The 23,596-nt window shown below is 36.4% G+C and overlaps 1 protein-coding gene across 22 annotated transcripts in view; it reads left to right on the top strand.

Moving 5' to 3' along the window:
• The window catches only part of GPHN (gephyrin), a 301,882-nt gene that overhangs the window by 103,304 nt on the left and 174,982 nt on the right, over positions 1-23,596 (top strand). For all 22 annotated transcript variants that reach the window (XM_076344877.1, XM_076344875.1, XM_076344873.1 and 19 more), the window contains exon 3: positions 22,283-22,340. In XM_076344877.1, the coding sequence (XP_076200992.1) occupies positions 22,283-22,340 (58 nt within the window). The remainder of the gene's footprint in view (positions 1-22,282; positions 22,341-23,596) is intronic.

The following is a 23,596-nucleotide window of genomic DNA, read 5'->3' as shown; positions in this document are numbered from 1 at the left end:
GAAGTTTTAAATTTAATGCTTTTGAAACGCACTCTTTTATGGAGCTGTCTAAAGAAATGTTTGTTTTCTCTGGCTTGTTCTGAAACTAACAGTTATAAATGGATATATGATGATTTTTGGAATAAGAAACATCATTGATTATGGAGATTTACTAGATCCTTCATTTTCAGGGTTAAAGTTTATGTTATTTTTATTAGATGTACTTAAACTTTCATTTATAAATGAAAATGCTAGAAAATATTTTCAAAAAGGTTCTAAAGAAAAGCTGTGTCCTTTTTGCTCTGTTTTACTATGTTTACTATCTGATGTCTGAAAAGAAATGCATAGGACACAGGTTGGAAAATGTTGATCAAGTTTCAATCTAGACAGTTTCACAAATCTGATTAAAAGTTGTTTCTGTGTATGTTTTTAAACTTTGATTTTAAAAGTATCCACTATGCTTGTCACTTAGTATTCATACCAATTTTTTATTTTTCCTGTTGCAATTTTTAAATCCCTTTGTCTTAATACCTTCTTCTTAATACCATTCTCCAATAGTGCAAGAAAGAGCCTTAATACAAAGAAGTAATTCACTACTTCTCATCAGCGGGCAGGTGTTAGCCAGGCCTCAGCACACAGAAGGGTCACTTGGAAAGACAGACGCCACAACCACTAACGTTACCCCCCCCTTCCTCCTTCTTTCCTTGAGCTTTTATTGCTGAGCGTGACATCACGATATGGAATCTCTCTTTGGTCAGTTTGTGTCAGCAGTGCTGGCTGTGTCCCCTCCCAACTTTTTGCCCACCCCCAGCTACTCGCTGGCGTGGCAGAGGGGGAAAAGGCCTTCATGCTGTGCAAGCACTGTTCAGCCATGGTTAAAATATTGGTGTGTTACCAACGCTGTTTTAGTCACAACTCCAAAACACAGCAACATACCAGCTGCTGTGAAGAAAGTCAGCTCCATCCCAGCCAGACCCAGTGCACATAAGAGTAATATTACCGTTGTGTTTTTTTCCTTTGCATTTGGAAGGAATATAGACAAGACTCCTGTGTGTCTGGGTATTTTCAGGATCAGACCAAAATGACTTTATACAGAAGAAGTAGGAAAAATGAGTATGTACCAAGTACTGTCACAGTCTCAGAGTTAAATATCAGAAGACTTTTTTCTGTAATCATTTGCACTAATAATTGATAAGAATAGATTGGAGCAGAATGTAAAGCGTTCATTTGGTTGAGTATAATTTTACAGCCCATCATTTGCTTTTGAATTTAATGGCATAGCAGCCCAGCTTCCTGGTCAATAGTCCATTTTTTAAAATCACAGACCAAGATCTTTTTAAAAGCTTCATGTATAATGCTAAGGATTTCCTTGAGGATGTACATCTTTCTGGCTTTGCTTTTTGTCTTCTCATCCAACCCAAATCCACCACAGCTTCTGGTTGCACTCTCTAGTCTTACCTTAGTGATCTTATCTTGCCTTTCTTGATCTACAGGGTTCTTTTGGAGGGGTCTTTTTCTGTTGCGTTTGCCATTTTCATCAGCTTTCCACTCTCTGAGGATCTGTGACTCTAGGAGCTCAAACAACCTCTTCTAAGCCCATTTTGCCACCTCCAGGCTTCATCCGAATCTCAGCTAACCTGACTCTTCACCTGACCTCATTCTTCCTGACTCTAGTCTTTGTTACTGTTTATATCTAGATCTTTTCTGGGTATTTAAAGGGGCTGTCTTCTCATAGTGTCTAGATATTGGGAAGAAAAATATTGTGTGTATCTACAGGAGAGAGATGGTCCAGTGCTGATCTTAGGTTAACCTGCATCAGTGGATGGTGAGAAGGTCCTCTTAATACTCAGCAGTGTATTAAGTGTGTTTCTATATTCTCAGAAAAGAAAATAACTTATGAGGACTTACTAAAAAAATCAAGAACAAAACAGAAGACCTGTTCTGTTGTTTTTATTTTATATGACTGTATGAACCTGGGATATGCTTACGTCTTGACTACTGTATTAACTTCTAAAAGGGGTATGGTATGGATCATAAGATTAAGCAGAGATTTGGAACAGCTTCCACACAAGGAGAAATTAAATAGACTAGAACTTTTCACTTTAACCAAGAAACAATGTATGGTGGAGTACACAGAATGAATAGCATTAAAAAAAATAAAGTCAGAGGCAATTATTCGCTGTTTTTCACGGATCAGAAATTGTGACAGGAAAAAATTCAGACAGCAGGTTTAAAATTAATAAAAGTACATACTTGTTCAAGTGTAGCAGGACTGAATATTTCATAATTGATATAACATCATGTGGAAGCCTGGAGTATAAATGATAGATTAAAAAAATAGGAATTAGACTGATGGACCTACTACGGCTGTTAAAGCTGATGATCGGCATGTAGCATCTAGGTCAGCAAAGCTCCTGAACTGAAGATGGCAAGAAGCAGTAAGCGTGTACCAGGGGACAAATGCTCTATGTCATATGTTTATTCCCTAAGCATTTGTTTCTCAACACCAGAAACAACATACTGAGTTGTGTGGACCTTTAGACTGAGCTGGTATGGCACATTTATATACTTCTTTCAGGAATAGTAGTTTCATAAATAGTGGAGCATGTACGAACTTGAAACATTTTTCTGTGGGGTCAGCAAACACTTGTCCTTGAAAGTAGAGAGGGCTTCCCTGACGTGGCTGAATTTAAATTTGGAACTCCCAGTAACGGAGGAACAAAAGCCTCTCAACACAGGAGTTGTAATAATTTATTACATGGGAGAAAATTTCTCTCCTCTAATCTCACTATTAAAAATTACTAAATGCTCTTCTGAAATGCTCTTTCTTCTGAAAATCAATTATGAGCTGACCCCTGGACATGAATCTTTTTGTAGGAGAGGATACATTTTGTCAAAGCTATAAATAGTTGAAAGAGTGCCTTATTTAGAGAAGGCTTCTATGAAATTTGTGTACTTATTTGCAGTATAGATTAAGTTAGCAGGGGAAATGGATAATCTGCTACTGAAAGACTGTAATAGAACACTTAGCTTCGGATGTAAAGGAGGCCTTTGCCACACATCTTAGGAATGATTCTGACATTGAGATACAGAAAATTGCTACCCAGAGGTGTTTTCATGCTTTTATACAATACTACTCACTGTATTTAAATTCTAGATTGCTTTCTTAATTAGAAAGAATTGTCCTGCCATCACTTGTTCTGGGGGGCTCTTTAAAATCACTTTGTTTTTAGCACTGTACAGCAGAAATCTATACAGACGGTGGCTTAAGAAGGAAGAAGTATAGTTATCCCACGATAATTCTTTTCATGTACACTTTTCTCACCTTCTTTCACTATAACTTGAATTTTACCATGGATTCTGCACTTACGCTTTTCCCCTTTATCCGTGCTAACATATAAACATCACAAGAGCATAACCAGGACATAAGTATATTTTCTATGGATCATGACAGCCTTGAAGTTCAAAACGGACATATCAAGGGTTCAAAAATAACCTCAAGTGATTTTCTGCAGACAGTTATTTCAAAGAAACACAGTTACACTACAACACTAAATGCTTCCCTTTACACCCTTACTAATTCTGTTTTAAGCTTTGTGCTTTTTCTTCAGCTACAGCATCTCTCTTCTTACCTCCAATTTCATCCCCTTCATTGTATTCTAAGAGAAATTTTTATTCTAATAAAATTCTATTTTCTATTGGTTATTGGGTTTCAGATATCAGAATGTATCTCATCTATTAAGCGATATTTTTGGTTGGAAATACAGTGTTGCCGTGAAATTTGTTATTGGTGTCATTTTCAGATAGGTGATTGTTTTAGAAAATACAGGATGCTCTGGAGTGTCGTTTGACTGACATGATTGAATTACCTATTTAAGAAATACACATTAAGAGATCTTTTTCTCCCTCAACGCCTCTTCATTCAGAATGTTTCTCTCATTGTCACAAGCATTCTGCACAATTAATGTGCTCTATAGCTCAGCACAGTATGTGGAAATGTTCAATAGCCAGTGTTCAACTACAGAGTAGATGATGGAGGGACTGTTAAATGTGGCAATGCAAAACTGGAATATCTCTTCTGCATTTTAACAAAGCATATTTAATTTGTTCCTGTGATTTTTTTTTTTAAATAGATTATTACTTATTAGGTGGTGTTTTTTAGTCTACTGCGTTCCATTTTTCCAAAAGGTGCACTAAAAGATACAAATGTGCTTCTAAAGTAAAGATACTTTTAGTGGATCCTTTCCTTTTTTTCTGCTAACATAAAAAAACCACTTTTCTAACGGAGCCTGGAAAGCCATTCGCTATACAGATTGCTAATAATCCAGGAAATACATTAATATGTAATTTTGTGTTCATTTTCATATACAGATAAAGAGAATACAGGGCAATGTGACTGAGAGATTTTTACCACTGTAGTTCTGGGATGGCTGCAAGATTCAGGACTGAAAAGCAGAGTGTGGTACCACGAGCAGCTGTTGTGTCTGTTTTGTGCCTGGAGTTCTAGCTGTACCCGTATTGTCTGCATTTCCTTCAGGAAACTGTCTTGTGCCTACTCTACCACATTTGCAATGCTCTGAAACTTAGCAAACAAGATTTGAATAAATTTTAATTCAACCTATCGTAACAGTTCCATACAGATTAGAATCTCGCTTTCATCTAAACCTGCATGAATTTCAGGGGAAAATTAGAGGCTTCAGGAGCGTCATCCTATCTTTTCTGTTGCAGAGTACAAACCATTAAGCAAAATTCAAGAATGTATTTGAGTTTTCAATAATCTTGAAACATTAAAACTCTTAAGATCAAACTGTTTTCACAGAATAAGCAACAAAACCCAGAAAATATTCACCCCGAGTGGCAACCATCCAGCCCCACCTGTCCGTGCATTCACACGGGTGGACCATCTTGGCTTTGTGTGTATAAGCAACTGCAAACTTTGCTTTCCACCAACTTACAATAAATACCTCTACCCAAAACACATCTAAAATGATTCTCAGAATCTTTACTTACAATACTTTATTGTAACTATACTTACAATGTCAGTTTTGAAAGTTTATAAGTTAACTGTACCGTATTCAGACAGTATTCTTTGGGTAGAGTTGGCTTTAAAATGCATTATCTCGGGATCTTTCAGCATTGAATCCCTTCTGAAAACAAGAATTTGCTAGAAAAATGCAAAGAAATACAGTTACTACATTTTCTTTATACCTCTTCCTGGCTTAAGAACAAACGCTGCCTGCCATGAGCCTTAGGCAGATAGCTTTTCAAGGGCCGTTCTGCATGTGAGGGGATGAAGCAACACACTTGACAGACTGATTCATATTTTTAACAGTATGCTCTGTATTGTTCTTCAAAAGCTAACAACATTAAAAATACATCCTAAAGGCATGAATTTGTGACCAAAAGCTAGGTAAGAACTAAAGGTTATGTTTGTGTTCAAATAGATGGAGTATCTGTGTGTACTTCATTATTTGCTAATGCTTATATAGGCATTAGTAGTAGATGAGCTAGTAAAGATTTGGAGATTTCAGAACAATTTTATATTTTAAATTCTAATTTTTGCATTTATACAGATAATTCAGTTTTATATTGTGAAAGAATTTTGTGAAGTGTGTTTTTAAGAAGTCAAAACTGAGAAAACTTCTCCTCTTTTTGCTAGTGTTTCAGAGGCAGTGAGAAGTGTGCCTGCTTCTGCCTGCATGGTTGAGCAGAACATTTTGAAGATACTTATGTGAAACAAAAATACCGCCAAGTTTTTCTAAACCTAGTAGAAAGAGACATTATCAGCTCAAGGTTTTGCTCAGAAATCCCAGTAATAGGGATTTCTACATTTAGGAGCTTTTTTTTTCTTTGTCTTCTTTCAGGAGTTCCTCTTGTACTGCCTTCTCCTGCACATACTTCAGACTCCAGCCAGTGCTGTAGCCCTTGCACTCTCAAGCCTTTTAATCTCTTTAGCCATTTATTGTTTGTGCTAATCAAAAAAGTTTGATTATGTTTTTTGTGGAGCTTGTGAATGCTTAGCATGCTCAGAGCTCTAATACAAGATAAAATTCTTTGGATCGAAACCCTTTTTTCCAGTCACTAGTTTTTATTATCTTTGATTTGGTACGATTATTTTCATCGTGTAAATGAGGGAACAAACATTATGCGAACAGTGCAATGACTGCAGCATGTATAGATATACACAAGCTATTTTTAAAATACTGATGGTAGTCAAGTGGTTACAGCAGCCCAAAGCTTAGTGTAGACGATGAATATCCAGCTTTTCAGGAAGGTTTTGTCATAGCTTTTGATTTCAGTCATAGCTTTTGATTTCAGTCTCACCATGGCTGCACTGTTACCAGTATCCAAGCTTTTCATTAGCTCACCAGCTTGGCTATTTCTGCATAGCTCAATACACGTGACATATTGTGAAGGGATAGAAGTAATCTGTGGCAAAGCTAGCGAGCTAGCAGTACTTAAAAATGCTTTTTTCTTTTTATTTCTCTAATGCAGCAATGACTTCTCTTAAAATTTGTTTCAGTGGCATCTTAGCTGAAGATTGCAATCACTTTCGTTTCCCAACAAAGAACCAATTTGCGCTTCCATTTTTAATGAGGTCTTAATACTCTTTAACTTCAGATGAGTTAGAACTGTTTCTGTCCAAAACCTCATTTTCTGTGGAAAGACAGGCTAATGAGAGCTGCCCACCCTTATTAATCGAGAGTTCCTTAATTTATCAGAGGGATCTTTACTCTTCACATCTTTTCTTTCTGTCTGTCTCTCCCTCAGTGTTCCTCTTCATTTGAGGTAGCGGTGTATATATACAGAGCCTTCTCAAGACCTTGAATTTTTGGTGCTACTTTGGTATATGAAGCGGTGGTTTCTTTGTACTATTTCTGTTCTACACAAGACAGGACACTAGCTGAATATTTTTAACAGAGCTTAGTTTCCCAGACTATTAGTTACCCTAATAGCAAGCTTTTGTGTCACCCTGTCCCTCTGTAACGCTATTCAGCCAGTTTACAGAAGCCCTATGTTGGAATCATTGGAGAAGCAAGAAGAGATCACTGAAACTTCGGTAATCGTTAGTCAAAAATTATTCAGGCACTCATTAAGGGCAAGTTTTGAAACAATGTATTTGGACAAGAACTGTGACTGTATATCCACAAAGAATTAGGCATCTGTAGTTTCTACAATTACAGTATCACAAAGCAATATGTGTTTCTTAAGACACAGGAGTATTGAGTAATAGGAAAGATCAGCCCACTGATAGCTTTATGACAAGGAGGTTTGTATACATCTGACTGCTTCCAGAAGTGATGTCCCTTCCTTCAGCAAAGTGGGACTCCATGCTGGTACAAGTCCTTTCTATCTCAGCAAAAGCTGCTCTTGAGGAAAGACTTTATCAGAAAATCTATTATTCTGGAACAGGAGTGAATGATCAAATAATACAATTGTATATATCTGCACTATTCAGATTTTACAGCTGCTTCTGTCGCTGCTTCATTTTAAAACACATGGAAGAAAATACTAGCTGAAGTTATTGATCATTAACCTGGTGTTGTTATTGTGTTCAGCTCAGCAGCAGCCACCTCTTTTCCTTCCTTTGAGGGTGCTCTTGTAACAATCTAATGGGAGAAAATAAGCAACCTCCTGCAGTAGCAAACTACGAGAGAAAAATCTCACAATCACTGGAGGAAAGGATTGTACTCTATGTTCCTCAGCCTTGAGAAAAGGAAGATGAAGGTTGAAGGGTTTTGTGCTGGGCAGGGGGGAGAGACTGGTCTTGGGGAAATTGCTAGAAGTGAGTCACGCTGACCAGAATCTAATAATGAAGAGCCTTTCTAAACACTCAATCTCACAGCTATAGTTCATGTTTTCAAGTAGTAGAAAATAAAACTTTCTCTGACCAGTACTGTTGATTAGTTTGTAAAAGGAAAGGTATGTCATGGAATAAGACAAAATTTTGTTTTACAACTGCTATTAATATAAAAGTCTAATAGTGGTTTTTTTGTGTGTGTGTGTTCAATGCTGCTTGTGATTAAGGGAGAAATACTGAATGGATAACTTAGTTGCTAAATTTAATATGCCAGTGTGATCAATTGGGGCTAAAAACACTGAGCAAATACAAGCAAGCCCTAAGTCCATGAGGAAGAGGAAAGCAGATGAACTAAGCAATAAATATATTTTGTACTTGGCCAGTAGAAATGAGTGAAATGTTGAACATGACATTAAACTGGCAAACCAAAAACCATAATACTTGATTTCATGTCAAAGTGTTCATAAAACCTTTCACTGAGGAACTTTGATAAAATTTTATGATGCACAACTATTTTCATTTTAATTGAATTACATGTTTTGGTGAAAAAGCTGCACTGGAAAATTATCAGGTAGCTCTTAACCAAGTTTTATATAAAAGATCTCAGACTGGTATAAATGAGTCATATTTGCTACTAACAACTATTCACTTAAATCATTCTTGTGGAACAGTTAGCACACTGTTTCTAATTACACTGTTATAACATGCAGCATATTTTATACATTTTGTAATTAAATTATATAGTTCGTATAAATTACATATTGCCTTGTTAATAGCTTTTTGACAAATAAGGACGAGCAAGTACTCTGTACTCTGAGCTGGCTGGTTGTAACGTAGATGTCTGTAGCACAGTGCTGAGTAGAAGCCAACATGCTTTCCCTCTCGGCATGGTTTATTAGTTGTGGCTCAGTGCCACTCTAACTGTGGTACAGAGTTGGCTGTGATCTGATGTGGGATGCTGATATAGCTCTCTGAAAATAACAGATAAACAGACCCAAGATTTTGTTTCTTCCTTCATCTCCTACGTTTAATAGTTCAGTTGTTAATAAAAGCTCTGAAAATTCTACTAGAAGAGGTAATAAACATTTTAAAAAACAAGTAGCAAGCTTGCGTTACAATGGATCATTCAAGTATCTGTCACTAGCAATTGTTCAGAGTTAGGATTATTATTTTAATTTATTTTAATGAGAAGATGTCTAGTGCTTTATACTTGCTTTCAAGTAATTTAGTGCAAAACTGTGTCATAGACCAAATTGCTCTGTAAACCAGAACTCTCCAATAATATGCAAGCTCCCTGAAGTGTTTCTATATTATAGCTACTTACTCAGCTAGTTTTAGAAGGCGGAAAGGTAGGGAAGAAAAAATTGAGTGGGCTAGAAAACTTTTATTCTGTGTTTGTGCTCATGTATGTATCTGTGCAGTTCTGAGGATGAAGTTGAGCTGGGGCAGGAGTAGAAGGACCAATAAAGCTACAATACTGTATGAAGTATTACTTCATACTGTATTAATTCATACTGTAGAAGCTGAACGTGGCAAGTTGAAGGTAATTTTTTCTGGGATGGAAATTTTGTAGGTACTTCCTGACTGCAGTAAGTACTAGGGCGAGAATCTCAAAGTTTGCAGTTGGAAATGATTTTGGAGCCGGGCAATTACAGCCAAGACCACAGAGGTGGGAAACATCTGATGCTTTGCTTGTATTTCTCCCTTCATCTCTTTTCTCCAGCAAAGAATGCCTCTCAGTTGCATGATGTTTGCCTCTTAATGGACCTCTTGGCAGTTCCCTATGCGCCAGGTATGGGCCACGAATAATTGAAGAGCCTATCTGTGCTTCAGCTTTGATGTGCACGGGATCTTTGGCCTACCTTGGTTTTCGTGACCTGTTCAATCTTTGGCTGTTCTGTTAAGTTAGTCAGCAAAAATCACCAGTTACTTCTTAAATTCTATTATGTGTGTGCATGTGTAGGCAAAACTTTTAAAACCAACAATTTTTTAAAGCAAAAATAAGTACCTTCCAATGAACCATATACCACTGCCTCATTTTTCACAGAATAATTAATGACTGAGAGATCATAATGTTATATTATTAACAGTATCTATGTATTATTTGGTTTCTTCATCTTTTTATTTTCATACAAAGTTCATTTTACAAATCAAAATTTAATTTAATGTAGTTGCTATCAATGTAAACTCAACTTGAAATTTAAAAATCCACCTGCAAAGTTTATGCCTTAATGGCATATGTGGCAGAATTAGAGTCACTGTGCTTCACGGTAAAGAATTGGCTGCTATGGAGTAAAGATCAGCTGAACTGTGAGTTAATCAATAGACGTGACAGAAAGATAACTTTGGAATGAACATTTTTAGTTTTCAGGTACTCAACTTTGGCTTTCTTTCATTTGTAAAAGGCTTCTGCCACATTTTATTTGTTCATTACAAATGGTTTTGAATTCTGTACAAGTGGGTGTTGGGCAAATTATTATGTAAGACAGTCTTACAAAGGTGAAACAAATTGTGAGAGGATACTTCTACTGAATATATAGTTTTCCTTAATTAAGATGAAAGAGGATATTCTGTTCTTCATACCAAAACATCTGTAATCTAAGCTTCAGAGCGCGAGAAGTCTATTTTTTTCTAAAAAAGCCATTTACTGTAATTACTGTCTGATTTATGAAGACAACTAAATGTGCACTGGTAATCACGTTTCTCAGCTTTGAAGAGCACTACTGAATTTGGAGAAGCATGCCTTCTTAGCAGCTTAAGGTATGGAGACACAGCAGCTATGAAAGGTATCTTGACACTTATCTGGGGTAGCATTATGCATCAATGGGCATTTAAAGTCACGTGATACGACTGGAGGAAATAAGAGCTAAAGCGTTGACTGCTGTTGTGGAGGGATAGCACCATGATTTGTCCTAGCATGTTTTAAAATCTACCCGTGGTATTCTGCTGGGGGAGCAGGGGGATGATATCTTATAAACTACAAAATCTGGAGTTTTCTCTTCGTTTGTAAATGTTCTTTGGTCCACCTGCTTTTGGATCCACCTTTTAGGTTTTAAATGGAAGAGGTGGTCCTATTAGTTTAATTTTGTTTGATTTGATGGATATATACTGAGCCTTCTTCTCAGGATAGGCCTTTCATTCTTTCATTGCTTGACCTGATGCTACCCACCTACTTGTAAGCTCTTTGATTACAAATGCAAATCCAAAATAGAACAAATAGAACAAAACCTTGTAAAGCAATTAAATTGTTGCATTGTCAGCATAATATGATTTTGTGGTTTTACCAGAGGTTAAGGTCCTAAAATGGATTCTACTGACATTATCTACAGTGGTTTCTCTATCAGTTCTTTAAATGTTCTCTTTTAATGTAATGATGCAGTTTAGCTCAGTTCCTAAATTTAGGTAGTACTGAAACTCATTTCAGTACAGATTTGGATTATTTCTGGGCTCTTCACACTATCTTTTTGTATTTATTACTGTTATTCTTTAAAGGGTGAGGGTATTTAGTGCTAGTTCTGGAAGAAAAGGCATGTTACATAATAACAATTGCTTGTTTGGAGTAAAATCGTAAATTGTGATTTGGCAAGAAAATGGCAGTTTCTTACAGTGGTTTATTCATGAAGCCCAGGTATCTCTGTACACAAACCTCATATATTTTTTTGGATATCAGTGTCTGTGAGGGTCATGCATATGCTGTATTGTCCTCAATACTTGTTTGCAGGTAGGGTTGCCCTAACCATCTTTGATTTCCTTTCTGCATCATGGCTCAGGAAGTACTGTGCAAAGTATTAGCAATGTTAGTGTTGGTCGTGTTGGTCATTTGTCTATTGATAGTCAGGTATTTAGCCTTATAATTAATATAAGGTGGTTCTAGGGGAACAGTGTAAGCAAAATCTATCGCGCTTAATCTTTTCCAGTGTGAATCTATGATCGCAGTTAAGATATTGGCTATTTCAGATGCCTAGAAACACATCTAACCTATCTGTGGTATTTGCCAGTAGGATTGCCGATTGAGCATTTTTCAAGACTGTTGTTCAGATATATGAAATTGATTGTTAGTGAGAAAAGGGAGACCGACATGGGCATGCTGGAAAATGGGATGTCTCTACTGCTTTTAAAATTTTTTTAAAACCTGTGTGGAGTTATCATTTCTGAATACACTGTTACATGGCAGAGACTTCTAGACTAAATTTCTGCTTTGGAAGATACACCATCCTGTCACATTTGCTATTTTTATCTAGGCTAATTGACCAAGGCTCACTGACATGGAATATACATGACAGCACTTAAGAAAGTTACTTATTTTACAGAAATGTAAACTTCAGGATTCACCTTACCTATTTTCACTCCTACTCACCTGTGCTGGAGCAGGAACCAAGGAAGAGCTCAAAGCTCTTCCTCATCTGTGTTCTTCAGCTTGGGGATGGCTGGAGGGATGTTATGGTCACTGTCACCCAGAGGAATATGATAGTAAGTACTGTGTGTATGTGCTCAGTAACCTTGTGCAGTCATACCTAAAAAAAAAAAAAAATCTTCAGTTACTGTGAGGTGGGTTACTCTTGTTTCTAAATATCATACTTGTAGGGGGAGCAGTAATAAAGAAGAAGAGAAGGGCTTCGGCAAAATGGAACCGGAGGGGATTGTTCTATCTAACTGTTATTTTTACTTTTAAGAGAACATCATACAAAATAGGTGGCAGGAGAACATAGCTGATAATGACTGACAAGGTGTCTTAAAGCTGCAAGTAAGGAGAAGTCAATAGTTACATTTTGCCAATGGATTATGTTTGTGCAAGCTATTTAGAAATCAAAAGTAGCACTTTTTTGCAGGACCTGAATGAAACAAAATGCACAAATCCACATTTAATCAAAGACCTCTTAAGTTGTGTAAGATCCGCATGTCCCCTGCCTACCATGTTTCTGGATATTGAAAGAGTCAGGTTGTAATGAGCTGTGACATGAATAGCAGAGACAATACATCATTAGTTTTTAAATTCATCTAGAAACATTTTGTTGACATTTAAATGATCAGATGCGAAGAAAAAAGGGAATTACAACTACAGAAAACAAAAATGAGTGCTGAAAAACGCTTATAGCCAATAATATATGAAAACCAAAGAAATTTTTTTTTTTTTTTCCTTTCACACTCCCCAACACATAGCATACACTAAAAAAACCCAGTTGAGTCAGGTCACTATTTTAAACACAATTTAGTTCTCCCATTTAGGTGACACGTGGCAATATATGTGTATATATATGCAAACACACTTAATATATTAAAGAAAAAGAAAAACAACAGCAAATTCTGCCTCTGAATTTAACTGTCTATATCGACATAACAAGACTGCCATTAATCATATACTGGACTGTATTCATACTTTATATCTCTCTGGAGTGTGGTGGGGAGAAATGAGACATTAGAGCTTTGGGAAGGTGAAGTATTGTGTGAACTAGTGTGATAGCCCTTCTGGATGCCGCTTGTCTCTGAGACTCCTCTATCATTCTTGTAATTTCAGAATTGTAGGATTTTTTTTTTAAAACAGTTATTTAAAAGTTCTGACAGTCTTCCATAAGCCCTGTGATTTAAATTGTAAAGAACCAATTTGATCTAGAATCTGGAATGATCAGACTGTTTCCACATACTCTCCACACTTTATTCTTTCTGAGTCCGAATTTAAGTCATGCTGCTCTCACCTTTAGTCCTTATTGGTATTTTTCGGAATGAAGAGATTTTCTGTATGCCTTTTTGCCTGATCTTAGAAAGTACTCTGATTGCTCTTTTCAATCTGTGGTCTGCAATTCATTCCAGCTTATTCTCCAACATCAGGGATCCCTGTGTTTCCATTATTCCATTTTCCGGTTTTACGTATCTCAGCCAAACTTCTTCCCTTTTTAAAATAAACATTTATATTTTTTAGCCTTGGCATAAGTATGCACATGGACTTTGTGTGCATACATGTGTCTAAGCATGCTTCACAAGCATGTGTACATGCTTGACTGTCTAAGAAATGGACGGGAAAATATACGCTGAAGTTATCGGGAAGAAAAGGATGGTATTGTAGTGGGGTGTGAGAAGTATATACATGGTAAAAAACTGAAGGGTTCTTGGTGGAGGGCCATATTTTTTAAATCCATTTTTTGTTGGATACTAGAAGTCTGTGGGGGAGGTGGCCAGTGTTAATTTCTAAGAAAATAAGCCTTACTGTTTCTACTACTTGTGGGTCAACTTATTCTCCTAGGAGGAATCTTCTTTTTCTTAACATTTGATTCAGATGGTCTCTTTTTTACATTTGTGTAGAAGCAAATAGAGCTCAACTGAAATGATAGAAGTGTCAGCAAAAATAGCTTTATCCTCCTGTATAGGTTTCTACAAGCTGTTATGGTAATTTACCAGTGGAATCTCATTTCCAGGCAATCCTTATCATATTGCCTAAATCCTTTAATTTGCAGTGCCTTCCAAGATAGGCAAAAGGTCACTCTCAGGCACCCAAAAAATTTGCTTGCGGTTGAAGTACGTGACGGTTTTGTGACAGGCAATTGCTAGCAATATATATGCAAATGCTCTGTATCTCACCTAGGTGTGTACTTGCTGGAAAAAATGCAAATACGTACTTTGCCCTACCACAGTATTTCCTATAGGACAAAGTAAGATCAACATTTATTATTGTCTTGGCCCTTACTATAAATACTTCTCTTCATGCAGTGTTTTAAAGCCCTCAGTCTGCCAGCTAAATCCCAACATGGATATTACATATACATTTCTTTGTCTAAATGGTGAGAATTTGACTGTGTTCATGATAATGATTTTTGTCTGCTTCTGCATATTTTTTCTCTCAGGAAATTTCAAATCTTATTCATGTTGTTTAATGAGCTGGCTGGTCAAGCATCTGATGCCCCGGTGGGAACTTTCAAAGTCACTGAACACATTTTTACTTAAATCTAGCTGACATTTCTGTCTGTTTTATTTGATGTATGATTTCCATAGTTAGATTACCAATCAGATGGAGAATAGTGCAATCATTCCTCTGCGCTATAAACATGCATGCATCCCGCACAGAAGTGGGCTTTTTGCTGTTGGTCCACATGGCAAGACTGTTTTCAGATTCTGCTGGCATTTGGGAAGACTTTAAAAGTCAGTTTTAATTAGAAATAAAATTTTGAACCTGTAATGAAAATTCTGAGTGCAGAATTAGTCTTCAGTATTTTATTCTCAGCCCATTTCAGATGCAGCACCTCTCTCTTCTGTTATAATCTGGTGGAACTAAGCTATTACAAACCATGAAATATTTGGTGTAGTGTTCTGCATGCTACATTGTCTGATGCAGTTAAATGCTAAAGGCCTAAAAAAATTTTGAAGTTATAAATATCCATATTGTTTATATTTCATTTCATTCTATTAAAAGATCTTAAAATGTTTGCCATCTGCATGCTTCATACCCTTGCTGTGTGAAGCATACAAGTATTAATGATAGGACTTCTGAACAATTATTAATTAATGTTTATTTAAAATCAAAACTTAAATAGTTTTTGCTTCTCATGGAGGTTCAGCATTCCTCCTGCTTTTGCCCAGAAGGCACCTCTCTTCATGCTGAGAGTGAAAAAATAACATTGCACCACTGAAAAGTCCATGTATTTTAAGTGTCCTCTTCATCCATTTTGTTTCTTTTGGGAGCCAGTGCCTGCAAGCCCAAAATTTCTTGGGGATGTTGCCTTCCCTGCTCCCCTTCTGTGTCTTTATTAGGCAATAAGTAAACTGATAAACATTTTCAAAAGGAGGCAGTCTATAGATCTGTCTTTTGACTGGCAGCAATAATACCCCAAACTGTCATATATAGGTGTGCCCCATGCACTGAGTTAAACCAACGATACCCCCTAGAAAACTACACTAAGCCCTGAACTGATGTGGGTTTTGATAACTATATAGAGATGTCTTTTAAGTTAATATACTTTATGATGTAACAGTTCCAATTTTCCCCCCAAAAAATAAATAAGTCATTCTGCTAAAAGGGGAGAGTGGCTCCTGGTCATGTTATTGCCAAATGACGTACATATGACATTGTCCTCAACATATGTCAGAAACTAGGGACGAAGATCCTTGTTGCCTTCTTTCCCAATAACAGATTGTTGAGGTGACAGTATTTTCCTACTGAAGGTGCCTGAAAAATTGGCCTCTTCTAATTTATTCTTGCTTGTCCTATAGTAAAGTAAAAAAAAAACCCAAAAAACCCAAACCAAAAACTTTGAAGGGTGAAAGAGAAAACTAACATTTTTTTTCTCCTTAAAACCAATGTTTTTATGTAGTTTGTTTTTTCTGTTTAGGAAAAAAAAAAAGCCAGAAAGCAGTGAAAAATGTTTTCTTATACTTTTGTTACTCTTAAAACAGTGATAAGGTAGGGAACAAAAATTTTAAAACATTGGGTTAATTTTATTTTCTCCCCCCCCTTCATTTTTTGTGTGTGCAATAAATCTTTGGGACATGGTGAGGCAGAGGGAGAATCCTTTAATTTTGACATCTTCATCCCAGGGCTGCTGTTCATGAGAGACATGAACTGACAGAGGGCATATCTGCAAACATTTTATGTCTGTGAGGTTTTTGAGTACAGCATGTTGAAGTTAGCCTAAGATTACGGGGCGGGGGGGGTGTGTGCTAAGTTTTCAAGGATCTAATTATTGGATCCATTAAAAAAAAAAAAAAGAAACAAAACAAAAAACACGGGCTGGACCTTCATCACGTCATTCTACACCTTAGACTAAGTAAAACTGTCTTCACGAAGCACTTTGCAAGCTGTTTTGCACAATTCATTGCTGGCGTGTAGCCAGTGACAGGAGCTGCAGCCCAGCTTGCTCTAGCTGCCAGTGTTCTGTTGTGTAGGAAGTGAACCCAAAATAGCATGCCTTCTTACTACCTCCCTTCAGGGTGCTTTCACAATTTCTCAAAGGTCAATAAAAACTAGTATCAATTAAAGTAGCTTTGTGTCTGCTTTTAATGTATGGTCTTACAGGTAGTAGAGAACAAAGTTACTTTGAAATGCAATTCTGCTACCTCTTTCTCTGAAATACTCTGTGAAGTTTTAGCTGTATCTGAGGATCCAAAGCAAGATGATTTGCTGAGGGCTCATGGGTCAATATTAAGCTAGCCCAGTCAGGTAGGCTAAAAATGTTGTCTTGGTCAGTTTGCTCTGGTAGGAGTAGTGTCGTAACATGTATTCATTCAGTAGCCTGTGATAAAATGAACATGTCCTTAGAATTAGAAATAGCCAGTCTGGCTCCCAGTCATTTGATCGGCTCACAAGCACAGTCTCTCTTGAATATTCTGCTTGGTTTATAAATCAGTCAAAAGATAGAATATCCTGATGGTAGATAAATATATTTATGAGATGGATCTGGGGAAAAAAAATTGAGCAGAGGTTTTTGAGTTTTGCTTTCATTTAAAGATGAAACAGAGTTTCATTGGGAGGTTTAGTGACAACTTGATATCATCTAGACAGAATGATCTATCTGAAGAAAGATTAATGTTAATTAAAGTGGCATTGGAGAACTTCAGCAGATGACAGCAGCCAAGCTGGCTACAAGGTATTTTTAGAAAATTGACTTAATTGCATTCAGTATGACTCATTTATTAAGTTAACGGATGAATCAATAGCTCAGCTTCTTATGGCAGTCACTGAATGTGGAACTGTCTATAAAGACTGTGTTCATATCTTTGGTCAGAATTCAAATTATAAAAGCCGACCAGTATTGATTCAGTCCAAGTGCACAAGTGTCTTGCACATGATGTAGCTATACAATAATACTCCAGTGAGTCCATTGGCATATGCATATGTACAAGGTCACGGGGAAAACCATTCAGAAGTCCAACTTGCAACTATATGGAAAATAACACAGTGATAATATTAACCTTATATCCAGAACAAATGTTTTAAAAATGAGAAATTCAGTTTCTGTTTTAAATAGAGTATTGAAACATACAGCAAACAGGTCATAAAAGGATAACTTATTAAAATAATGGATAGTTTATCGTTAACAGGGTTGCAATTTATTTCTTTGTTTTGTCTTCTCGAGTTCTCTTCCCATTTGGGCTGCGGTTCATTGTTTCTTGCCTCCATTTGAGCACAGTTCCTCCTGGTTTTTAACTTTCCTTAACTTGGATGAAGTTCAAGTTTTCCCTCTTCAGTGATATTCTGCTTTAATTTGTGAAATAGTAAAGCTTCCATCTGTTCCAATACAACTATATTGGCCTCACTTCAGTTTATTTCCTATGTTTTGCTAATTTCTTAGGTTGCTATAGAAACCTTGCTTTCAACATTCTCCTGAAACCTTTTTGTGAACTTTCTGTGAACCCAGTCTCTGCATTATATGTCAACCTGAGATGCACTTTTTTCCTAATATAATTTCCCTAAAAAAGACACAAAGTTTCTATTCTTTCACAAACTCCTGTGCAAATAGTTATATGAGTTGTATTATTTCCTAATTATTTTTATGGAATTTCTATCCTATCTTTTCTGATTCTCTCCTCAAAGACCTTCACCAGTTTAGCCCAATATAAGGTGTGGTTCTTCATTTTTTATTGTGTCAACTCTGATTTCTACATCTAGGAATAATTTTACTTCTCTTCTGCAAAGAGATTAGAGAACTGGGGTGTCTGTATTACATGCAAGGTATGATATGGACCCGATGAGACTGATGTCTATCGAAATTTGAATATAAATTGTGGGACCTTTCAGAGGTTATCTGTTACATAAACACATGTGAAAAATTAAAGCTAACTAGTATTTAAAATAATTTCACTATTAAATAATGTGGCTTGCTATAGTGTGAAAATACTGCCGTTTGGAAGAGAAAGACTTTGTGCAGTATGTCTATACAGATGAAGTTGTGACTGTCTTTTCAGCTTACTGGAAGTAGCTGTCTGTATATTTAGCTTTGCTTTTGGTTGGTTGTCTGTTTGTTCTGAGAGAAAATGCCATTTATATTGTAGGATGCTGGTTGTTGTGTTCTTCAACTGGAGAAAAATACGGTTAAATGTATAATAAAACTAAAATGTGTGAAAGATGAAGAGTGAATCTGCACAAAAATTAGGTCCCTGGTGAACTGAATTCTGGCCCTTCTGACATGTTCCTTGCTGCATTATATTCTAGCGTACAAAGCCCACAGTGGTTAATGTGTACTCATGCTAGCTGGTCCTTTGCTTTTCTGATCGCAGTGTAATTGCTTCTTGAAACACTGTGATCAAAAAAGTTAGTGTTGAATGTCCTAACAAAACCAACCTGCAGAGAGAGGTTGCTCCCAAGAAAATGAAAACACGTATGCCATGTGCAAGTCCTGTCACAGACTGTGTATCATCCTGTAGCTGAAATCTCCTGTGTGTAATTGTCTGGTCTCTGTTCATTCAGACGTCAGTGATCAAATCAAGGATTTGCAAAATAACAAGCAAATTTCCAGACAGGTCACAATTGATAGTGACGCTTAAATGTAATTCAGAGAAATACTCAAAATACAAAATTTTCCTTAAGTTGGACATACCAATTAATGCATTGATTTTCAGTTTGCCTTGATTTTGCTGTTCTTTCTTACCATTCATCACAACGGTTTTGTTTTTCTCAGTAACTTTTGTGTGTGTGACATTGTGTAATCCCTTACACTGTGGACTTACCTGACTGTGGGAGATTTGTAATAGCAATTTGGTAACATCAGACTAAGCGCTTTCAAATTTCTTTTCAGAGCATTTACCATGCAGTTGGAATGAACTGGGATTTATGATTTTTGAGTGAAGAGTATGCAGCACGTTTCACAACTGGTTCTGCCTCTTAAGTTCATTTGGCGAGTGAATTGTATGGCATATATTTTGTGCGTGAAATTGAAGCTAATCAAGGCATTTTGCCAGAAAAAAAGCAGACTGCTTTTAAATGTTATCTATATGTTATTGTTCACTACTCACAGGTTGCCAAATAGGCAGCTTAAATCCTTTTTTCTCGTAGATACATTATTATATAGTAAAAACAAAAATTCTGTTCCTCGCATATATCATATTTATGACCAGTAGAAGAGTTCAGGCTGTGTTAATTGGATCCTCCCAATGTGTGTGATGCCTTTGAACTTCTGTGAAATTCACAACCAAACTTCATATGCAAAGTCAAATGTCTTTATTATGTCCTGTATAGCACCGGGTTTAACTGGCAGTCTGCTGTGGTGGATCTCTCTTCCAGGAGTTATAAGATGAAGTGAAACCTAATTGTCTGAAATGAAGAAAGTATAGACTTCCTCAAAAACTTCATTTCAGCTCTGAGGCATTTATATAATTGTATATTTATGTGTCTCTGGTTCTCTTTCAGTTTCAAATTTGTTATTATTTATGTATGTAGTCTGGATTTTCAAGCTAAAGATGTCAGTGTAGGATTGAAAATGTATTAAGATAGATATGGTGAGCTGGAGCTATAGGTGAGAGATTGTTTATTTAAACAGTAACATAACTTTTAATATATCTTTCTCCTTCAAAAATGTGGAATTGTGGTAACGGACATTTTTAAAATGCGCTACCATTTGGACTGCAACTTGGCAGATTCAGAGTATGTTACACTCTTGACACAAAACTTTGCAGAAGTATTTGCAGAAAATGATGCTAATTAATGGTTTAAGCAAGCCATATGAGTTTACTGAGTCAATTACTTTGATTTTTAAATTTTTTTTCTGATGCATTCCAAGAAAGTGCTTAATAGTTGTGCCGAGGGTGGCCAGTAAAGAAATCTGCCAGGTGGAATTCCCTGCTGGTGGAGTGCTGGCAGCAGAGGCTCTGTCCTCCCCTTCTACTAGAGGATAGAAAGTCAATGAAGTTTTTTTTTGAGTACTCCAGAGTGTGGACAAGAATGGATCTGAAAGAACTAAATAAAAAGTGTTTTCTTACGGACCTCATTCCAGTAACAATAGAATGGGTCATGTGCAATGATAACATGCACTGATCTGAGCCATTCCTTGTCATGGTATGATGAAGCAATCCTTTGTCGTGATGTTAAAACAAATTTCTTGTAGCTATCCCTGGAAACACCATTTGAACAAAGGTCAGATATAGTGAAGAATAAAAGCTCATGTTTGTACTTGCACTGGCAAGAAAAAGTTTCAGTTCTCTGCAACTTTCAACTCCATTGATGATTAGCAGCAATGGAAGTTGCAGAGGAAATAGGAGAGAGCAATTGCTACGCTGTAATTGTTCATGATGAATTTGAATGCTGTAATGTCTGGACCCTGTCTCTGCCTCGGAAATCATAGTTGATATTACTTGGAGCAGCGATGGACTTCAGACTTGACTTTTCCTATGCAGACTTCATCTTCTGTCTAAAGGCTTCAAACCGTTCATTTCTGAGAGTGAGTGATTTGTAGAGACATGGAAAGGCAGGGCTTATGGGGAAAATCTTAATATATTTTTCTGTGTTACTCTCTTCTCCCCTTTTTAGGTTGAGTAAACAATATGTGTAATAATTTCAAGATTGAATATAAGGAAATACATCTTTGTAGAAATGCTGACAATTGGAAGGAAAATTTCCGATAATAGGGAAATAACACAAATACACATTTGATAGCTGTCTACTGCTTTACAATAAATAGTTTCTTATGTGTTTTCCATTTCTGTAGGACCCAGAAAATGACTAGTGTTGCTGTGCAGAGCCAGCAGGGAGGTCATTAGTGCAGGTATATTTTTAGGTCTGAATTGTCACTATCAATGATACTGCTTCATGAAATAGAAGAAGCCGTGTCTGCATGTCTCTGGGGAAAATGTAGTATTTACCACCATTTACAGTACATGCTATTCTTGCATCTTCAGTATGTGAACTATTCTTTACCATAAACTTTTGCAGGATGTAGACAAGTAAGTTCAGTAAGTTCAATGTGGAACAAAACCCCCTATTTTTCTACATCAGTGCCAACTATTGCACATCACCTGCTTTTTATTACCAATCATGAACTCCAGAGACTTTTCAAACATGGAAGCCATAGAGTCTGTGGTTTGAGGTCTGTACAAGCACATATAATTAAAAAATTTCAATTTCTAGAATTGCATTTGGATGCGTTTAAGACTGTATAGCAGCTTAGTGAAATGCTAAGCACAAAGCACATCAGGCTTCAAATATTTAAACTCATCCATACGATGTAGACAACAAACAAGAAATCATAGAATATGATGACTGATGGCTGTTAATATAAAGAATAACACCCTGGTGATGGTAATTCTGCTTGGTTGACCTAATTCTTATCTTTCAGGCTAGTGAAGGACACCTTGTTTCTAGTGTTTGTGTTAATCACATGAAGATTTTTCTTTGGATAAAGAAAGGAAAGGGTTTTTTTTTGCTGTTGTTTTGGGGCTTGGTGGATTTTACCTCTAAATTGGTAGAAGGGATATTTATGTTTTGGAACAAGTCATGACACCATTAACATGCTGTGCTTTGTGTTATTGATTTTGAGAACATTTTTCTTCTAATTTCAGAGAATATTTTTCTTCTCCTGATTTCAGGTTGGGTGGGACTGTATCTGCATACAAGATAGTGCCAGACGAAATAGAAGAAATCAAGGTACAGTATTACTGCCTTTCAACACTGAATTTCTTTGCTTGGAGAATTACAGAGATGTTACATTAAAAAGCCATGTTATTTTTTTGCTTTGAAGTGTATCATAGGCAGGAAAAAGTGTCTAAAGTAAAATTATTAGATCCATATTTAGGCATCTAAAATAGAATTTTTGTTATTTTTACAAGTACAGTTTACCTTCAGCTTAAGTTGACTTCAGTAGGGTTTGTTTGATGCCAAAAACACGTGTAATTCAACATATTTCTGTTTTGTTACCTGAAGACAGATACAGGATTACTGTGAACATTGAGTTATATTTTCATAACACAAAATAAATATAAATGTAGTGTCCTTTTGCTTTTGAGATCAAAAGCACATCCATTTTTTTTTCAACATTATCTATCTTAAGAAGGGGATAGTATGAAGTCATTGGTACTCGAAATCATTAAAAGCTCTTTGATTTTGAGGAGTGACAACAACAAATACTGAAGTTTACCTCCAATACAATGTGCATTATGACAAAACTCACTTTAGCTGAGTCTACTCATGGAAAGTACTTCAGCAATTTGTGTCAGTTTTGTTCTTCAGTGGAGTAAAAGATGGGTACTAGGTGGGATTTTGGCCTAGGTCTGGTAGCATGGTCTGTGTAGTTGGTTCTTTATTTGATTGGTAGTCAAATCAGCCTGACATATTGCTTGCTCATTGTGATTACTTAACCCATTGTGCCGTTTCATATACTCATCTTCAGCTGTGCAAAGGGAGTCAAGAGTAGTTTAAAATCTAGTAAAGGGAAGTGGTTGCGTAATCATCTGATCTAGACATGACTTCGCAGTGTGTAAAGTTGTGAGGATTTATTCCTCCTCAATTAGCATCAAACCCACCGTAAACAAATACGGTGACTGCCTGTATCTGCATCGGTCAAAGTTATCACTCCGCCATGATCAAAATTTATTTCTCTCCTCTGAGATTCATGGACTCCTCTATCCTGAATTATCAAGAGGAGCATGATTTATTAGGATAGATCCAATGTTTAGACTTTGGTATTAGAAAGTAAGAAAGAAGATTTTCAAAACTTATTAGTGTTATGTAATATTTTCATGATGTTCAGAGAACTGCACCAAAACTATAAAACCAAAAATGACAAAAACCCTGAACCATAATCTTTCTCCTTTAATATAAGAAATCCAAACCCACTGACATTTTGCTAATGTTGAAGACGGAGAAAAGAAAGCTGATATTTCTGGCTTCATTGTGCAAACTGA

The sequence above is a fragment of the Aptenodytes patagonicus genome, chromosome 7 (assembly GCF_965638725.1).
Source record: "Aptenodytes patagonicus chromosome 7, bAptPat1.pri.cur, whole genome shotgun sequence".
Classification (NCBI taxonomy): domain Eukaryota; kingdom Metazoa; phylum Chordata; class Aves; order Sphenisciformes; family Spheniscidae; genus Aptenodytes; species Aptenodytes patagonicus.
This window is presented reverse-complemented; position numbering and strand designations above follow the sequence as displayed.